General features: G+C 35.8%; 1 protein-coding gene across 2 annotated transcripts in view; it reads left to right on the plus strand.

The window, feature by feature from the left end:
- Nucleotides 1-2,029: 2,029 nt before the first annotated feature.
- The window catches only part of MEP1A (meprin A subunit alpha), a 46,200-nt gene continuing 35,304 nt past the window's right edge, over nt 2,030-12,925 (plus strand). Inside the window, exons 1-5 of one of the 2 annotated variants that reach the window (XM_063707267.1) lie at nt 2,030-2,108; nt 2,193-2,217; nt 2,307-2,357; nt 7,152-7,192; nt 7,648-7,723. In XM_063707267.1, coding sequence (XP_063563337.1) covers nt 2,040-2,108; nt 2,193-2,217; nt 2,307-2,357; nt 7,152-7,192; nt 7,648-7,723 — 262 coding nt within the window. In that variant the 5' untranslated portion in view covers nt 2,030-2,039. Of the gene's footprint in view, nt 2,218-2,306; nt 2,358-7,151; nt 7,193-7,647; nt 7,724-12,925 lie in introns of both variants that reach the window. The other variant, XM_019028905.3, reaches the window with a different exon arrangement.

Genomic DNA, 12,925 nt, shown 5'->3' on the forward strand with positions numbered 1-12,925 from the left:
CAGAAGCAGGCCTCCAGTTGACATGCCTCCTATTTTACAGCTCAAGAAGCTCTACTGTTCACCTTCTAAAAGTCTTTTGTGACAGGAAATGCTTTTTTGACAGCAGGACTAGCCCACCTTCCCAGTAGTAAGTCTGAGGTAGAGAGATGCAGGCTCTAGACCTTGAAGATTGCTCTAATGCCAACGATTCTTATATCTGGTGCAGGCAAGAATAGGTGGGTGCGTGCATATATTTAGTATTGTGCTGGCGCAGATGGAGCCCACTGTGTACATCTCTTCCCAACACTGCATTCAGTGACATGGTGTTGGTAGCTTGAAATTGACCGTGGCAATCAACAAACACTACAAATAAAGGCTTGGTTTTGTTTGTTTGCTTGTTTGTTTTTACTTTTTTTAAAAGAGCCGATTGTTAAACATTTACCTGTGCATGGCTGAATATATTCCATAATTTATCTTTTCTTTTAGTATAAACACATTTTCCCCATTCTTTACTATAACAAAAATCTTCAATGAATATGCTATGTGGAATTTTGTGCACATATGTGTGAGTTCCTTTAGCATATAGACCTAGAAGTGAAGTTTCTATCTTATGAACTGTGCACATTTCAACTTCATTAGATAGCATCAAATTGATGTCCTACTAGATTTCCTATTTTCTTACCTTCTTGTTGACACTTGATATTGTCAGTCTTCTTAATTTATGCCAATCTTAGCTTGAGGTGGTATTTTACTGCTATTTGAACCTATAATTTTTCTGATTACTTATGAGGCTAAAAATCTTTTTACATATTTATTGACCATGTGGGTTTTTTGTGAATTTGCTACTCGTATTTTTTGTTCATTTTTTCCTTAGATAATCTCCTGTTCTTTTTATTGATTTGTAGAAATTCTTTACATATCTGAATACTTATTCTTATTCAATTATATGCAGTATACATATCATCTCTCACCTGTGGCTTGTCTTTTAATCATGTTATGTTTTTGTCATAAAGAAGTTTAAATTTTGATACAGTCAAATGTATTATTCTTTTCCTCTGTAATTTCTATGTTTTTTTCATGTTTAAGCAATCTTTCTTGACCTAAAGGTTAAAAATATGTTCCTATATTTTCTTTTTTGAAGTTTATATTTTCATATTTACATTTTTAATCTATCTAGAATTTATTTTTGTCAATGGTATCAGGTGTACATTTAATGTTTTTCCTCATATGGAAATGCAATTATTTCCACATTATTATGAAAGAGACCCAAGTTTCCCTCTTGCCTTTTTGGTTCTTCTTATACATAAAAGCCCCGCATATGCTTGCATCTATTTGGATATTACCTATTCCAGTCTATAGATTCATTTTATCTTTATTTTTGGAACTATTACACTCTAATTACTGTAATTTTACAAAAGCTCCTGATATTCTTTTGAGGCAATTCTTTTCTCTTTATTCAGCCTTTTCAGAATTTTCTTATCTATTCTTCAAGGTTTACTCTTTCATGTGAATTGAACCATTTGTCAGCTTGGCAAGTTCCACTGAAAACCCTGTTAGATTTTTTACTAGAATGACAATGAATTTATAGATTAATATTAAAACAATCTATTAATATTTCATACATATGTACATATATAGAGAGAGTCAGGTATTTTTATGTCCTTCAATAATTGCTTTATAACATTTCCATAAAATTTGAATTTATATTTTATTAGAATTAAATAATAATAATTTTATAAATTATTTTTATTTTTATTGTTAAGGGGATCGTCTATCCTGTTTTATGATATGAATGGCTATGGCTGCCCTATAGGAATGCTATTAGTTCTTATATGCTCATTTCCGTATTAATTTTTCAAACTTTTCCCCAGTCTTTGGAGCTTAAGCATTTAAGGTAAACTTAGTATTTGTCCTCGAAAGAGTCAATGATGTTATCTTTGACTACCTTTATTGGCACTACGGTACATATGGAAGGGTCAAAGTTTCTAATACGACCGTCAGGGTAAAGTCTAAACGGTATTTATGACAAGGTGTGTGCTAAAATCAGCTCACTTGCAGCAATGGCTTGGATTAGATCCACTTGCATTCTCTTTTTTACCTTGCTTTTTGCCCACATAGCAGCTGTACCGGTAAGTCGAGTCCTGCTTTTTGGATATTTAGAAATATTAATTCTAGTATACATTATCCATTTTCTGTATATTTATTTTTTTCAGATTAAATATCTTCCTGAAGAAAATGGTAAGAATTAGTTCAAATGCACAGAGAGTGTTTTTGAACTTTTTTCATTCGGCAAGACTAATAATAATTTTTTTTCTCACTTTTAACAGTACATGATGCAGATTTTGGTGAACAGAAGGATATTTCAGAAATCAATTTAGGTGAGTTCAATTTTTGTGTTATTAAAGTCTTGAAATTACTTAAAACCCAGTCGTGGGATTACTGAACACTTTCCTTCCTAATACTGTATTGTGATTCTTTGGGGGAGAAATATTTTTTGGTGCTTTGTGAGAAATTGCATTTTCTGAAAGATAAAAATGCGGAAAGAGAAGATAGTTAGACCAGACTTTCTAGGAGAGCTAGGAAGTCCTCAATGGATCTAGAAATACGTAACAAGTTTCTCTTTATAAAAATTTTATTTTTCCAATTTGTATTTGGAGGAAAAGGAAAACAAATAGATAATTATTCCGATTGTTAAAGAAAAATATAAGAATAAGCCTCTGGTTATGTTTAGTGGGGAAACAAAACCCAACCCCTCCACTGGCCCATCATATTCACTAACAACTCCTCGGTTGAGACTTAGAGGTGAGTGTAAAGCAATCTCCACTTAGACATCTCATTTACAAATATATTTCTTGAAGAAATTCATCAGTCTCATCCATTACTGAGAGGAGAGAGAAGCTGAGTCATCATCTCTGTTTTCTCTCTGTTGTCCTGCTTCTGAAATGAGAGAGAAGCCTCTGCATTCCCAGTGTCTTAGGTCAGGATTTGTGGAAGCAGAGCTATTCATGATCATAAGTACCTTCAGTTTACAAAAGATTTTATATGCAATTGCATATTTATTTGTCCAGTCTTGTCGTGGAGTAAGTGCTGTTTTCGTTTTTTTGGGAAGGGACAGGTGGCTTCTCATGGGTAGAGTGACTTGCTCAAGATCATAGGTAGCAGTGATGGGGCTTACTTCCAGATCTTGTAGCCCATACCTTAATAGCTCAGTGCTATCTGAAGGCTATAAAACTAACATACCAATAACTAAGGGTCAATTTTTCTGGCTTTGTCTCACTCACAGAGAAGCCAGTTAGTTGATATTTAATTGGAATAGCTGGAGAATGGCTGCATAGGCAGAGCAGAAATAGTTTAGGAAGGTAAATGGGGGAATGCATAAATGGGTCCCAAGACTTCAGAGCCAGGCACTAAAATATCTCTCTTTAGAGTTAGCCATTGTGTAAACAGTTCAGAGAATCTGCTGTATTTTACAACAGAAATGGGATTAGAATTGGAGTTTTTCTAATCTCATCGTTATTTATCTAATAAAAATTAATTATTTACCTCTTTGCCATTTTGTACTCTTTAGGCCCACCACCACCTCTGGTCCTTGACCCCAGTGGAGAAATCTCATTACCATGTAAATCTTCTTTTTAGGCCATTTCAACCAAACCACCAGGATTGATTGGGTTAGCCATATGGCCAGATTCTAACACCATAAATTGGGAAAATCATATAGAGAAAATTGCCACCTTTTTACCATCTTCTTTTTGCCTCACAAGGCTGAGTTAACGTTTCTTATCCTCCATCCCAAGACCTGCTCCTCTCAGTCCTTTTCATTTCAGTAAATGTGACTCACTCCTTCTAGATTTTCGGCTCAGAATGTTAGAGTTGCCCCTAACTCTTGCTTTTCTCTCACACCTGACACACAATCTGTCAGCAAATGTTATTCGATCTACTTGATCTACTTTTCTTTTTTCTCTTTTCTTTTCTTTTCTCCTGAGATGGAGTGTTGCTATGTCACCCAGGCTCGAGTGAGGTGGTGCCATCTCGGCTCACTGCAACCTCTGCCTCCCAGGTTCAAGCGAGTCTCCTGCCTCAGCCTCCCGAGTAGCTGGGATTACAGGTGCCCACCACCATGCCAGGCTAGTTTTTCTATTTTTGGTAGAGATGGGGTTTCTCTATGTTGGCTAGGCTGGTCTTGAACTCAAGACCTCGTGATCCACCCACCTTAGCCTCCCAAAGTGCTGAGATTACAGGCATGAGCCACCACGCCTGGCCTAGATCTACTTTCAAATCATACCACAGTTGAGACTTTTCAGCACTTTTACTGCCCCCACCTTGGTCAGCCACCTCATGTCTGGGCTGGTCCTTTGACAGGCCTCATAACTGTGCTTCCCTTTCTGCCTTTGCTCCCTACAGACTATTCTGCACAACATAGAGCTCTCCTTTTAATATCCTTCAGATCATGTCATTTCTCTGCTCCAACCATCTAATGACTTCTCCTTCAACATAAAGTAAAGGCCCTAGAGCCTTGATTCCCAAAGTGTGGTCCACAGGCCAAAGTGATCTGTGTCACTCAAGAGCTTTCTTTTAGAAATGCAGCATTTGAGGATCCACCCCAGACCTACAGAATTAGCATCTTCATTTTGACAGACACAAGTGGTTTCTATGCACATCAGAGTGTGAGTCAATCTGCCCCTGACTACTCTTCCCCTTCCTACTTGAGCTTTCCAGCCACCCTGACTGCACAGCTACTCCTCTAAGGAAGTGATTTTCGATGTGTTGTCCCCAAGCCAGCAGCATCGGCATCATCAGGAAACTTGTTAGGAATGAACATTCTCAGGCCTCACCCCAGACTTAATGGACCAGAAATCCAAGGGTGGGGGCTCATCAACGGGTGTTGACCAAGCCTTCCAAGGGACTCTGATGCTCAAGTTTAGGACCACTTCCCTAAGACATCAAGGCTTTCCTGCCACAGGACCTTTCTTTCTGGTGTTGCCTCTACCTCCGCTACTCTTCCTTCATTCCCTCACTCTATCATATTTCTGCTAAAATGCCACCTCCTGTGGGAGGCCCTGCCTGACCACTCTTTAATAAAATAGCAAACCTATCTCACCTCAGCACTCTTTCCCACTTTACCTTTCGTTTGTTTCTTTTTTATTGTACTTTTCACCGTTTGTCACACTTTACAGTTATTTGTTTATTTGTATGTCTCCCTCTTCCCCCAATCAAGAGAGTCATCTCCTTAAGGACTTGTTTTATTCTCTGCTATATCCCAGCATCTAGAAAAATGCTTAAGACACATTAGGCATTTAATAAGTGTACACTACATGAACAAATTGGGTAATGAATAGATTGAGGCTTGCTTTCACTGGATGTGCACTTCTTTGGGAGGTTCTCCCTGCCCCCCATGACCCCATCCATTCTGACTGACCACTGGGGCCAAAGTCTGAGTGGGCTTGTTCACTTCACTCTGGAAGAGCTCCCACAATCCCATTATAATCCAGGCCAGGTATCAGGAAATACAGATTTTTGCTCAGGACAAACCTCAATGTAAGAATAGATGGACCAGAACAAAGTCCCTCTGTTTAAAAGATGATTCAAATCTGGGTCCTACTGACAGTGGGACAGTGATGTCATTACTGTTTGTGGTTAATTGTACTGCTACCATAGGAATAGGTCAGGGTTAAAGAGGTTAAGCAATCTAAGAAATGTGTGCATGAGGAAGGGAATGATACAGGGATAGCCCTAGTTATTCACTGGCAAGTGAAATCATGATGCCTGCTAATACCTAACACCTCCTTGGTGTCCTATGCATAAACGGAGCTGGTTCCTGAATGAGCCACAGGCTTTGCCAAATGAGGCCTCTGTTGGCTTGTGAGACTGTGGTAATTAATCTCTGCCTTGGCTTCCCAGCCTGTAAATCAGGGCTGTCCTCAGAATGAAGTACAATCCAGTGATTCTGTCTGAAGTTGTTGCATTTTACAGAAAATGTTTCATGTCACATGAGAGTTATGATAAGTGATGCTCTTTTAATGCTTGAGAAATTTTCCTACAAAGATCTTCCCTTTTAAGAGTCTTGCTTACTGAAACAGGATGAGGCAAGGATTAAGCAATAACAGCAGTGGGAGAGTATATTCTGCTAAGCACCTGAGAACAGATGTTTGGAGATACGGTTTAGAATGGATCTATCCATATTCCCCTGGTCTTCCTCATGACGTGAGCAGCACCTTGAGCTTGGTTTTGGAGGGTATCATCATTTTTTCATGGGAAAGAGCAAAACACCCTCATTTACTTTGGGACAAAAGGCAGAATGGTACACTGGCAGAAAGAGCCCTGGATGGAAAGGCAGGAGTTTTGATGCTCACTTGGTCACTGGATTACATAGTACATCACTTCATGTCTCTGGACTCTATTTCTTTCTCCATTTCTCTCAATAGTCTTTCTTTCTTTTTCTTTCTTTCTTTCTTTCTTTCTTTCTTTCTTTCTTTCTTTCTTTCTTCCTTCCTTCCTTCCTTCCTTCCTTCCTTCCTTCCTTCCTTCCTTCCTTCCTTTTTTCTTCCTCTTTCTTTTTTCATGAGATGGAGTCTGGCTCTGTCACCCAGGCTGGAGTGCAGTGGCATGATCTTGGCTCACTGTAACCTCTGCGTCCTGGGTTCAAGCAATTCTCCTGCCTCAACCTCCCGAGTAGCTGGGACTACAGGTGCACGCCACCATGCCCAGCTAATTTTTGTACTTTTAGTAGAGACAGGGTTTCACCATGTTGGCCAGGCTGGTCTTGAACTCCTGACCCCAGGTCACCTTGGCCTCCCAAAGTGCTGGGATTACAGGCATAAGCCACCACCCCCAGCCATTTTCTAAATAGTTTTCATCCTCCTTATCAGTGCTGCATCGAATCCCTTTTTTATAATCAGTGATCAGTAAAATCCCTTCTAACTTATGTCTTACTTCTAAGATTCTTAGACAAGATTTCTTGTCCCAAAATTGAAAACAGAGGCTATGACGATATGTGATACTCATCGGCCATTCACATTTGCTTAACTGGAATTTTTGCATTGTTTCAAAAAGTTTTGCCACATAAAGATTAATATTCAAAGATTTATAATGGCAAAGATTAATTTTATTATGAAAGATGCCTTTTAATAATGTTCACTCAAATATCCTTTTTTTAAAAAAAATTCCACTTCCAGCTGCAGGCTTGGACCTCTTTCAAGGGGACATCCTCTTGCAGGTGAGTACCTGTCAATGATGCAATAAGTTCCTCAGGACAGGCAGTACCACTGGGTGTGAGTCTCTGCTCTGCGGCCAGCCCTGGGATGGGCACTGTGAAGGAGATGAGAGAAATCTCATCTATAATCTGTTCCAGTGAGGAGTTCCACTGTAGTTCCTAAGGACAAAAACAGAGGGAAAATAAGTAAACAGCACAAAAGGGTCTAAAATGATTAAATGGCTTATCTATCCAGTTTTCTTGGGATTGCAGGCCCCCTTTATTTTGTTCTTAATAATTTCTCTGATTTTTCCAAATTATCTCTCAAGGACTTCTATTGCTTTCATAATCAAAACACAAATTGCCGCTAAACTGAGTTGTGTGATAGACTGTTTGCTGTGTGAGAGTTTAGTGAAGGAGGAGGTCAAGGTGACCTTGAGGACTAGGCTTCCCACTCACCTTTACCTTTGTTTTCACAGAAATCCAGAAATGGCCTGAGAGACCCAAACACCAGGTGGACGTTCCCCATTCCTTACATCTTGGCTGATAATTTGGGTAATATTAATTGTTCTTAATTAGGAAGTTTCAGTTTAACTCTCTCTCTCCTCTCAGCCTGTCCACGGGCTTCACATTGGGAGTAACCACCACGATCTAAGAGAGTTTTCAAGTCCTGATGCATCTTTATCTAATGGGGAGAAAGACATAACATTACATCAAAACCATTGCTGCTTAACCAGTCTGAGATACACAGAATCCAAGAATAACTTTTAAAATGCAACACACATTAAAGTATTAGTATAACCAGGAGAACATAAAAGAGCAAAACCTAATGAAATGTAATTTGCATCAGAACAAGGAAAAGTTTGCACTTTGTTTAGGTGAATCTAAATGTAGTGTGAGGATACTATTTTCAGCATATTGATTTCTTCTCTTTTTCTTACAAGAGAAACATGCCACACTTTGAGAAATAGGAAAGTCCATATTTCATATGTTCACAATCCTTTTTTCTTGGTGTTATTAATGTCTACTCTTTTCTCTCTCTTAAGAAAAAGATCTGAATATGTTACATTTTACTCATTGTTAGAAATAATGACTAGTAGAATGACTTCCCTGCCTTTTAGCTAAGGTTGCATATAGAACTAGCAACTGGTAGAAATAAATAAATATTAGAAGCCACATGTAGGCACTGGCTGACCCTCAAGCAGTTGACTGACAGCTGAGCAGCCATGATGACTCAATGTCTGCAAGGCCCCTCCTGCTTAGACAGATGAACAAGATTAGAGTGAAGAAGGGAAGCCAGGACAAGGTTGCTTAATCTTGTTGGGCTGCTAGGCTGCTCCTACTCTCAGGAGATGTAGATTATGTTTCAGTATTTTCCATCCTCTTTATCAGCGCTGCCTCGAATCCCTGTTTATGGAGAACAGCTAGATATAAACAAATGCTATTGTTCTCAGCTATTAGTTGGAAAATTGAGTTGTTTTCTCCAGTGTTTGCCTCGCAAATTCACCGAACACCAATACTTAATGGAACATGATTTAAGAAACACCAACTTTAAAAGGGGTTCTTTCCCATTACAATTTGTTTTATCCTGGTTGTCACATCTGCACCACCCTATTATGTGCCAGGCTCTGTGCCTTCATCTGATATTTTATGTAACCTTTACCATGCCTCTGTAAGGTGTAAGGCAGTGCTTCTCAGACTTTAATGTGCATAGGACTCAGATGAGGATCCTGTTAACCTACAGAGTAGGTCAGTGTTGATGTGTGAGATGTTGCATGTCCAACGGTCCTCTAGTGATGCTGATGCTATTGGTCCCCACGCAGACCACAGCTTAAGTAGTAAGGTCTCTCTATTTGCAAGGTAGGTAAGAAATTATATTTGAGAGTGATTTGAGACAAGTGAACTGACATAAGATAAAGGTATTAAGGATACAGCAGTATTTCTCAAGCAATACCACGTGAAGGTCACCTTTAGTGTTAAAGTTCAGATGCCCAGACCCAGACCACTGTGAAAGCAAACTTTCTAACTAGAGTTGAATATTTGTATAGAATTGTTTTATTCAAGTAAAATTTACATAGAGTGAAATACACAAATCAGTATATAAGGCTTTTGACAAACACATATACCTATATAATGCACACTTCCATCATTCCATAAAGTTCCTTTCTAGGCAGTTCCCATCCCCACTCCTTAAGAGACAACCACCATTCTGATTTTCCCCTATGGATTAGTTTTGCCTGATTTACAACTGATTTACAGATAAATGAGCTCATATACCATAGTATCTGTTTTATAAATACTATGTGTCTGGCTTCTTTGACTTATGTTTTTTAAGTTCTTCCATATTGTTGTGGATCAACAGTAAATTCTTCTTTTAAACTACTCAGTAATATTTCTTTGTAATACTATACTGTAAATTATTGTCCATTTTTCTGTTGGGGCTGGTATGAAGAAAACTGTTGTGATAATTCTTATACAAGTTTATGTGAATATATTTTTTATTTATCTTTGGTAAATGGCTAGGAATATAATTGCTTGGTCATATGGATAACTATGTAAGAAAACGCCAAATGGTTTTCCAAAATGGCTGTGCCATTGTACACTCCTCCTGAAAATATATGAGTGTTTCATTTGCTCCACATCCTCGCTAACATTGATAGCATTAATCTTTGTAATTATAGCCATTTTAGTAGTTGTAAAATGGTATCTCCCTACGATTTTAATTTGCATTTCCCTAATGATTAGTGATATTTAGCACATTTTAGTATGCTACTGGCTATTTTTGTATCTTCTTTTATGAAGGTCTGTCCAACTCCTTCATGAGTTTTAAAAATTATATTGTTTTTTTTTATTATTTGTAGGATTTTATATATTATGGCTAAAGCCCTTTGTCAGATATATGTATTATAAATATTTTCTGTTAGTCTGTTACTTACCTATTTGTTTTTGTTTTTTCAAGCAGTGAATTTTGAAATGCAAAAGCTTTAAATGCTGATAAAGTGTGATTTATCAATTTTTTAACTTATGGTTTGTGTTTTTATATTCTAAGAAATATGTGCTTAAACCGAGTCACAAAGATATATTCCAATATTTTTTGAAGTTGTATGGTTTCAATTTTTGTCTATAATTGATTGCAAACTAATTTTGTGTACAACAGGATGAAGAGATTGAGACTGATTGGTTGGTATTTATTAGCCCAGTTGTTCCAGCAACATTTGCTATAAAACTTTGCTTTCCTCATTAAGTACTCTTCACAAGAGTCTTGTTTGCCAAGTTTGCCAAGACTCCTCATTTCTTGATCTGGTATCTCTGTTTTCCTATCTTATTCTACTTGTTTATCATCATGTCAAAAATCACTATGTTGATTACTCTAGCTTCATAGTTAACCTTGAATTGAGTGTTCCAGCTTTGCTCTCCAATTTCAAGACAGTTTAGCCTACTCCAGACCTTTTGCATTTTCGCGTATATTTTATAATCAATTTTTCTAAAAAGACTGCTGGGATTTTGATAGGAATGTGTTGATTCTGTACATAAATTTGTAGAAAACTAATTTCTTAAAAATATTCAGTCCTATAATCCATAAACATGGTACATCAGTCCATTTATTTCAGTCTTCTTTAATTTATCTAATCCATGTTTTATAAATTTCAATGTAGAGATCTTGTGTGTCTTTGGTAAATTCATTTCTAAGCATTTTATATTTTTGATGCTATTAAAATGAAATTTAAAAAATTTTACTACATAATGTTTTCTGCTAATATATAAAAATACAATGGATTTTTATATATTGATTTTGTATCCTGTTACCTTGCTAAATTTACTCATTAATTTTAATTGTTGATTTGTAGATTTTTTTAGGACTTTTAGTAAAAATTCTTCTTGCCTTTTAATATAGACAGTGTTACTGGTTCCTTTCCAATTTTTACACCATATATTGCTTTTTCTTGTCTTATTGTTCTGGCTAGGACCTTTATTACCATGTTGAATAGAAGTGGTAAGAGTGGACATCTTTGCCTCATTGGCTTGTTTAGTGGTAGTATTCAATACTTCATTCATGTGGGACACTATAGGTTTTCCACAGATGCCCTTTGTCAGATGGTATGTTTTCATCATGAATAGTTGTTACAGTGTATCAAATGCTTTTCCTGCAACAATTTATATAAGTATAATTTTTATTCCTTATTGTGTAATATGGTAATAACATCAAATTTGAATGCTAAACCAACTTTGCATTTCTCAGATGAGCCCTACTTGGTTATGATGTATTATCCTTTTCATATTTTGCTGGATTCCTAATATTTTGTTATACATTTTTGTGTTTATATTCATAAATAGTGTAAGTTTCTAATTTACCTTTTTGTAATATCTTTATTAGGCTTTAGTAATAAAGTTATGTAGCTCTCAAAACCATCTTGAAAATTTTTCCTCTTCTTTTATCTTTTGAATAAGTTTGTGTACGATCAAAATTTTTTCTTTCTTAAATGTTGGTAAAAATCACCAATAAAATAAATAATAAATTTGTTTGTTGGTAAAATTCACCGATAAAATAAAATAACCAAGTAATGGAATTTTCTTTGTGGGATAGCATTTTTATAATGAATTCAATTCATTTAATAATTATAGGATTATTCTTATTTTCTATTAGGCTGCTTTTATTAAATTGTAGTTTTCAGTAATAAAAAATTAAGATTATCTTAATAGATGCAGAAAAAGCATTTGACAAAATTCAACAACTATTTCAACTAAGTTGTCAAAATAGTGGCATAATATCTCATTATCTTTATAATGTCTGTAGAATCTTTAGTGATAGTCCTATTTCACTTTTGATATTGGCAATTTGTGTTTTCCCTCTTTTTTTTCTTGGCATGTCCTGCCAGGGGCTTATTGATTTTATTAATGTTTTTACAGAATTGACTTTTGATTTGTTAATTTTCTCTTGCTTCTCTGCTTTATATTTAGTTGCTTTCTGTTACATTTATTATTTCCTTTCTCCTACTTATTTCAGGTTTAGTTTTCTCTTCTTTTTTGACATTCTTAAGATGAAAATTCATATCACTTATTTTAAATCTTCATTTTTTCTAATGTAATATATTCTACAACACGGCTACTAAAGCAGTAAATTTTATCTGAAGCACTGCTTTACTGCCTTCTTCAAATTTTGATATGGTGTATGCTTATTAAAATTTAGTTTATTAATAGATACTTCATAATTTATCTTGTGAATATTTTCATCCATGGATGGGATAAAAATATGTTTAAATTTTTAAAAATATTGTCCTTAGCGTTAATGTTATGCAAGCATTTTACAATAGTATAATTCCATTTATACCCCTTCCCTTTGTACTTTATTGGTTTATATTTTCCATCTACATGCTTCATAAGTCTCGCACTATAGTGTTAGAATTTTTGATTTAAACAGTTATCTTTTAAAGTAATTGATGAAAAACAAGAGTCTTCGTATTTACTTTTACACTTGAAATTTCTGGTGCTCCTCATTCCTCCTGTAAATTTGAGTTCTTCTCTAGTATCATTTCTCTTCAGTCTGAAGAACTTCCTTTAGCACTTCTTATAAAGCAGATTTGTTGATGACAAATTCTGGTTTTTCTTTTACCTGAAAATGATCTTTATTTTGCCTAAATTTTGAGGATATTTTAACTGGAAATAGAATTTCGGTTTATAGTAGTGGTAAAAATTATTATTTTAACATTTTTAAGTTGTAATACATTGTCTTTTTGTTTTCCAACATTTGATTATAAA

The sequence above is a fragment of the Gorilla gorilla genome, chromosome 5 (assembly GCF_029281585.2).
Source record: "Gorilla gorilla gorilla isolate KB3781 chromosome 5, NHGRI_mGorGor1-v2.1_pri, whole genome shotgun sequence".
Taxonomy (NCBI): Eukaryota; Metazoa; Chordata; class Mammalia; order Primates; family Hominidae; genus Gorilla; species Gorilla gorilla.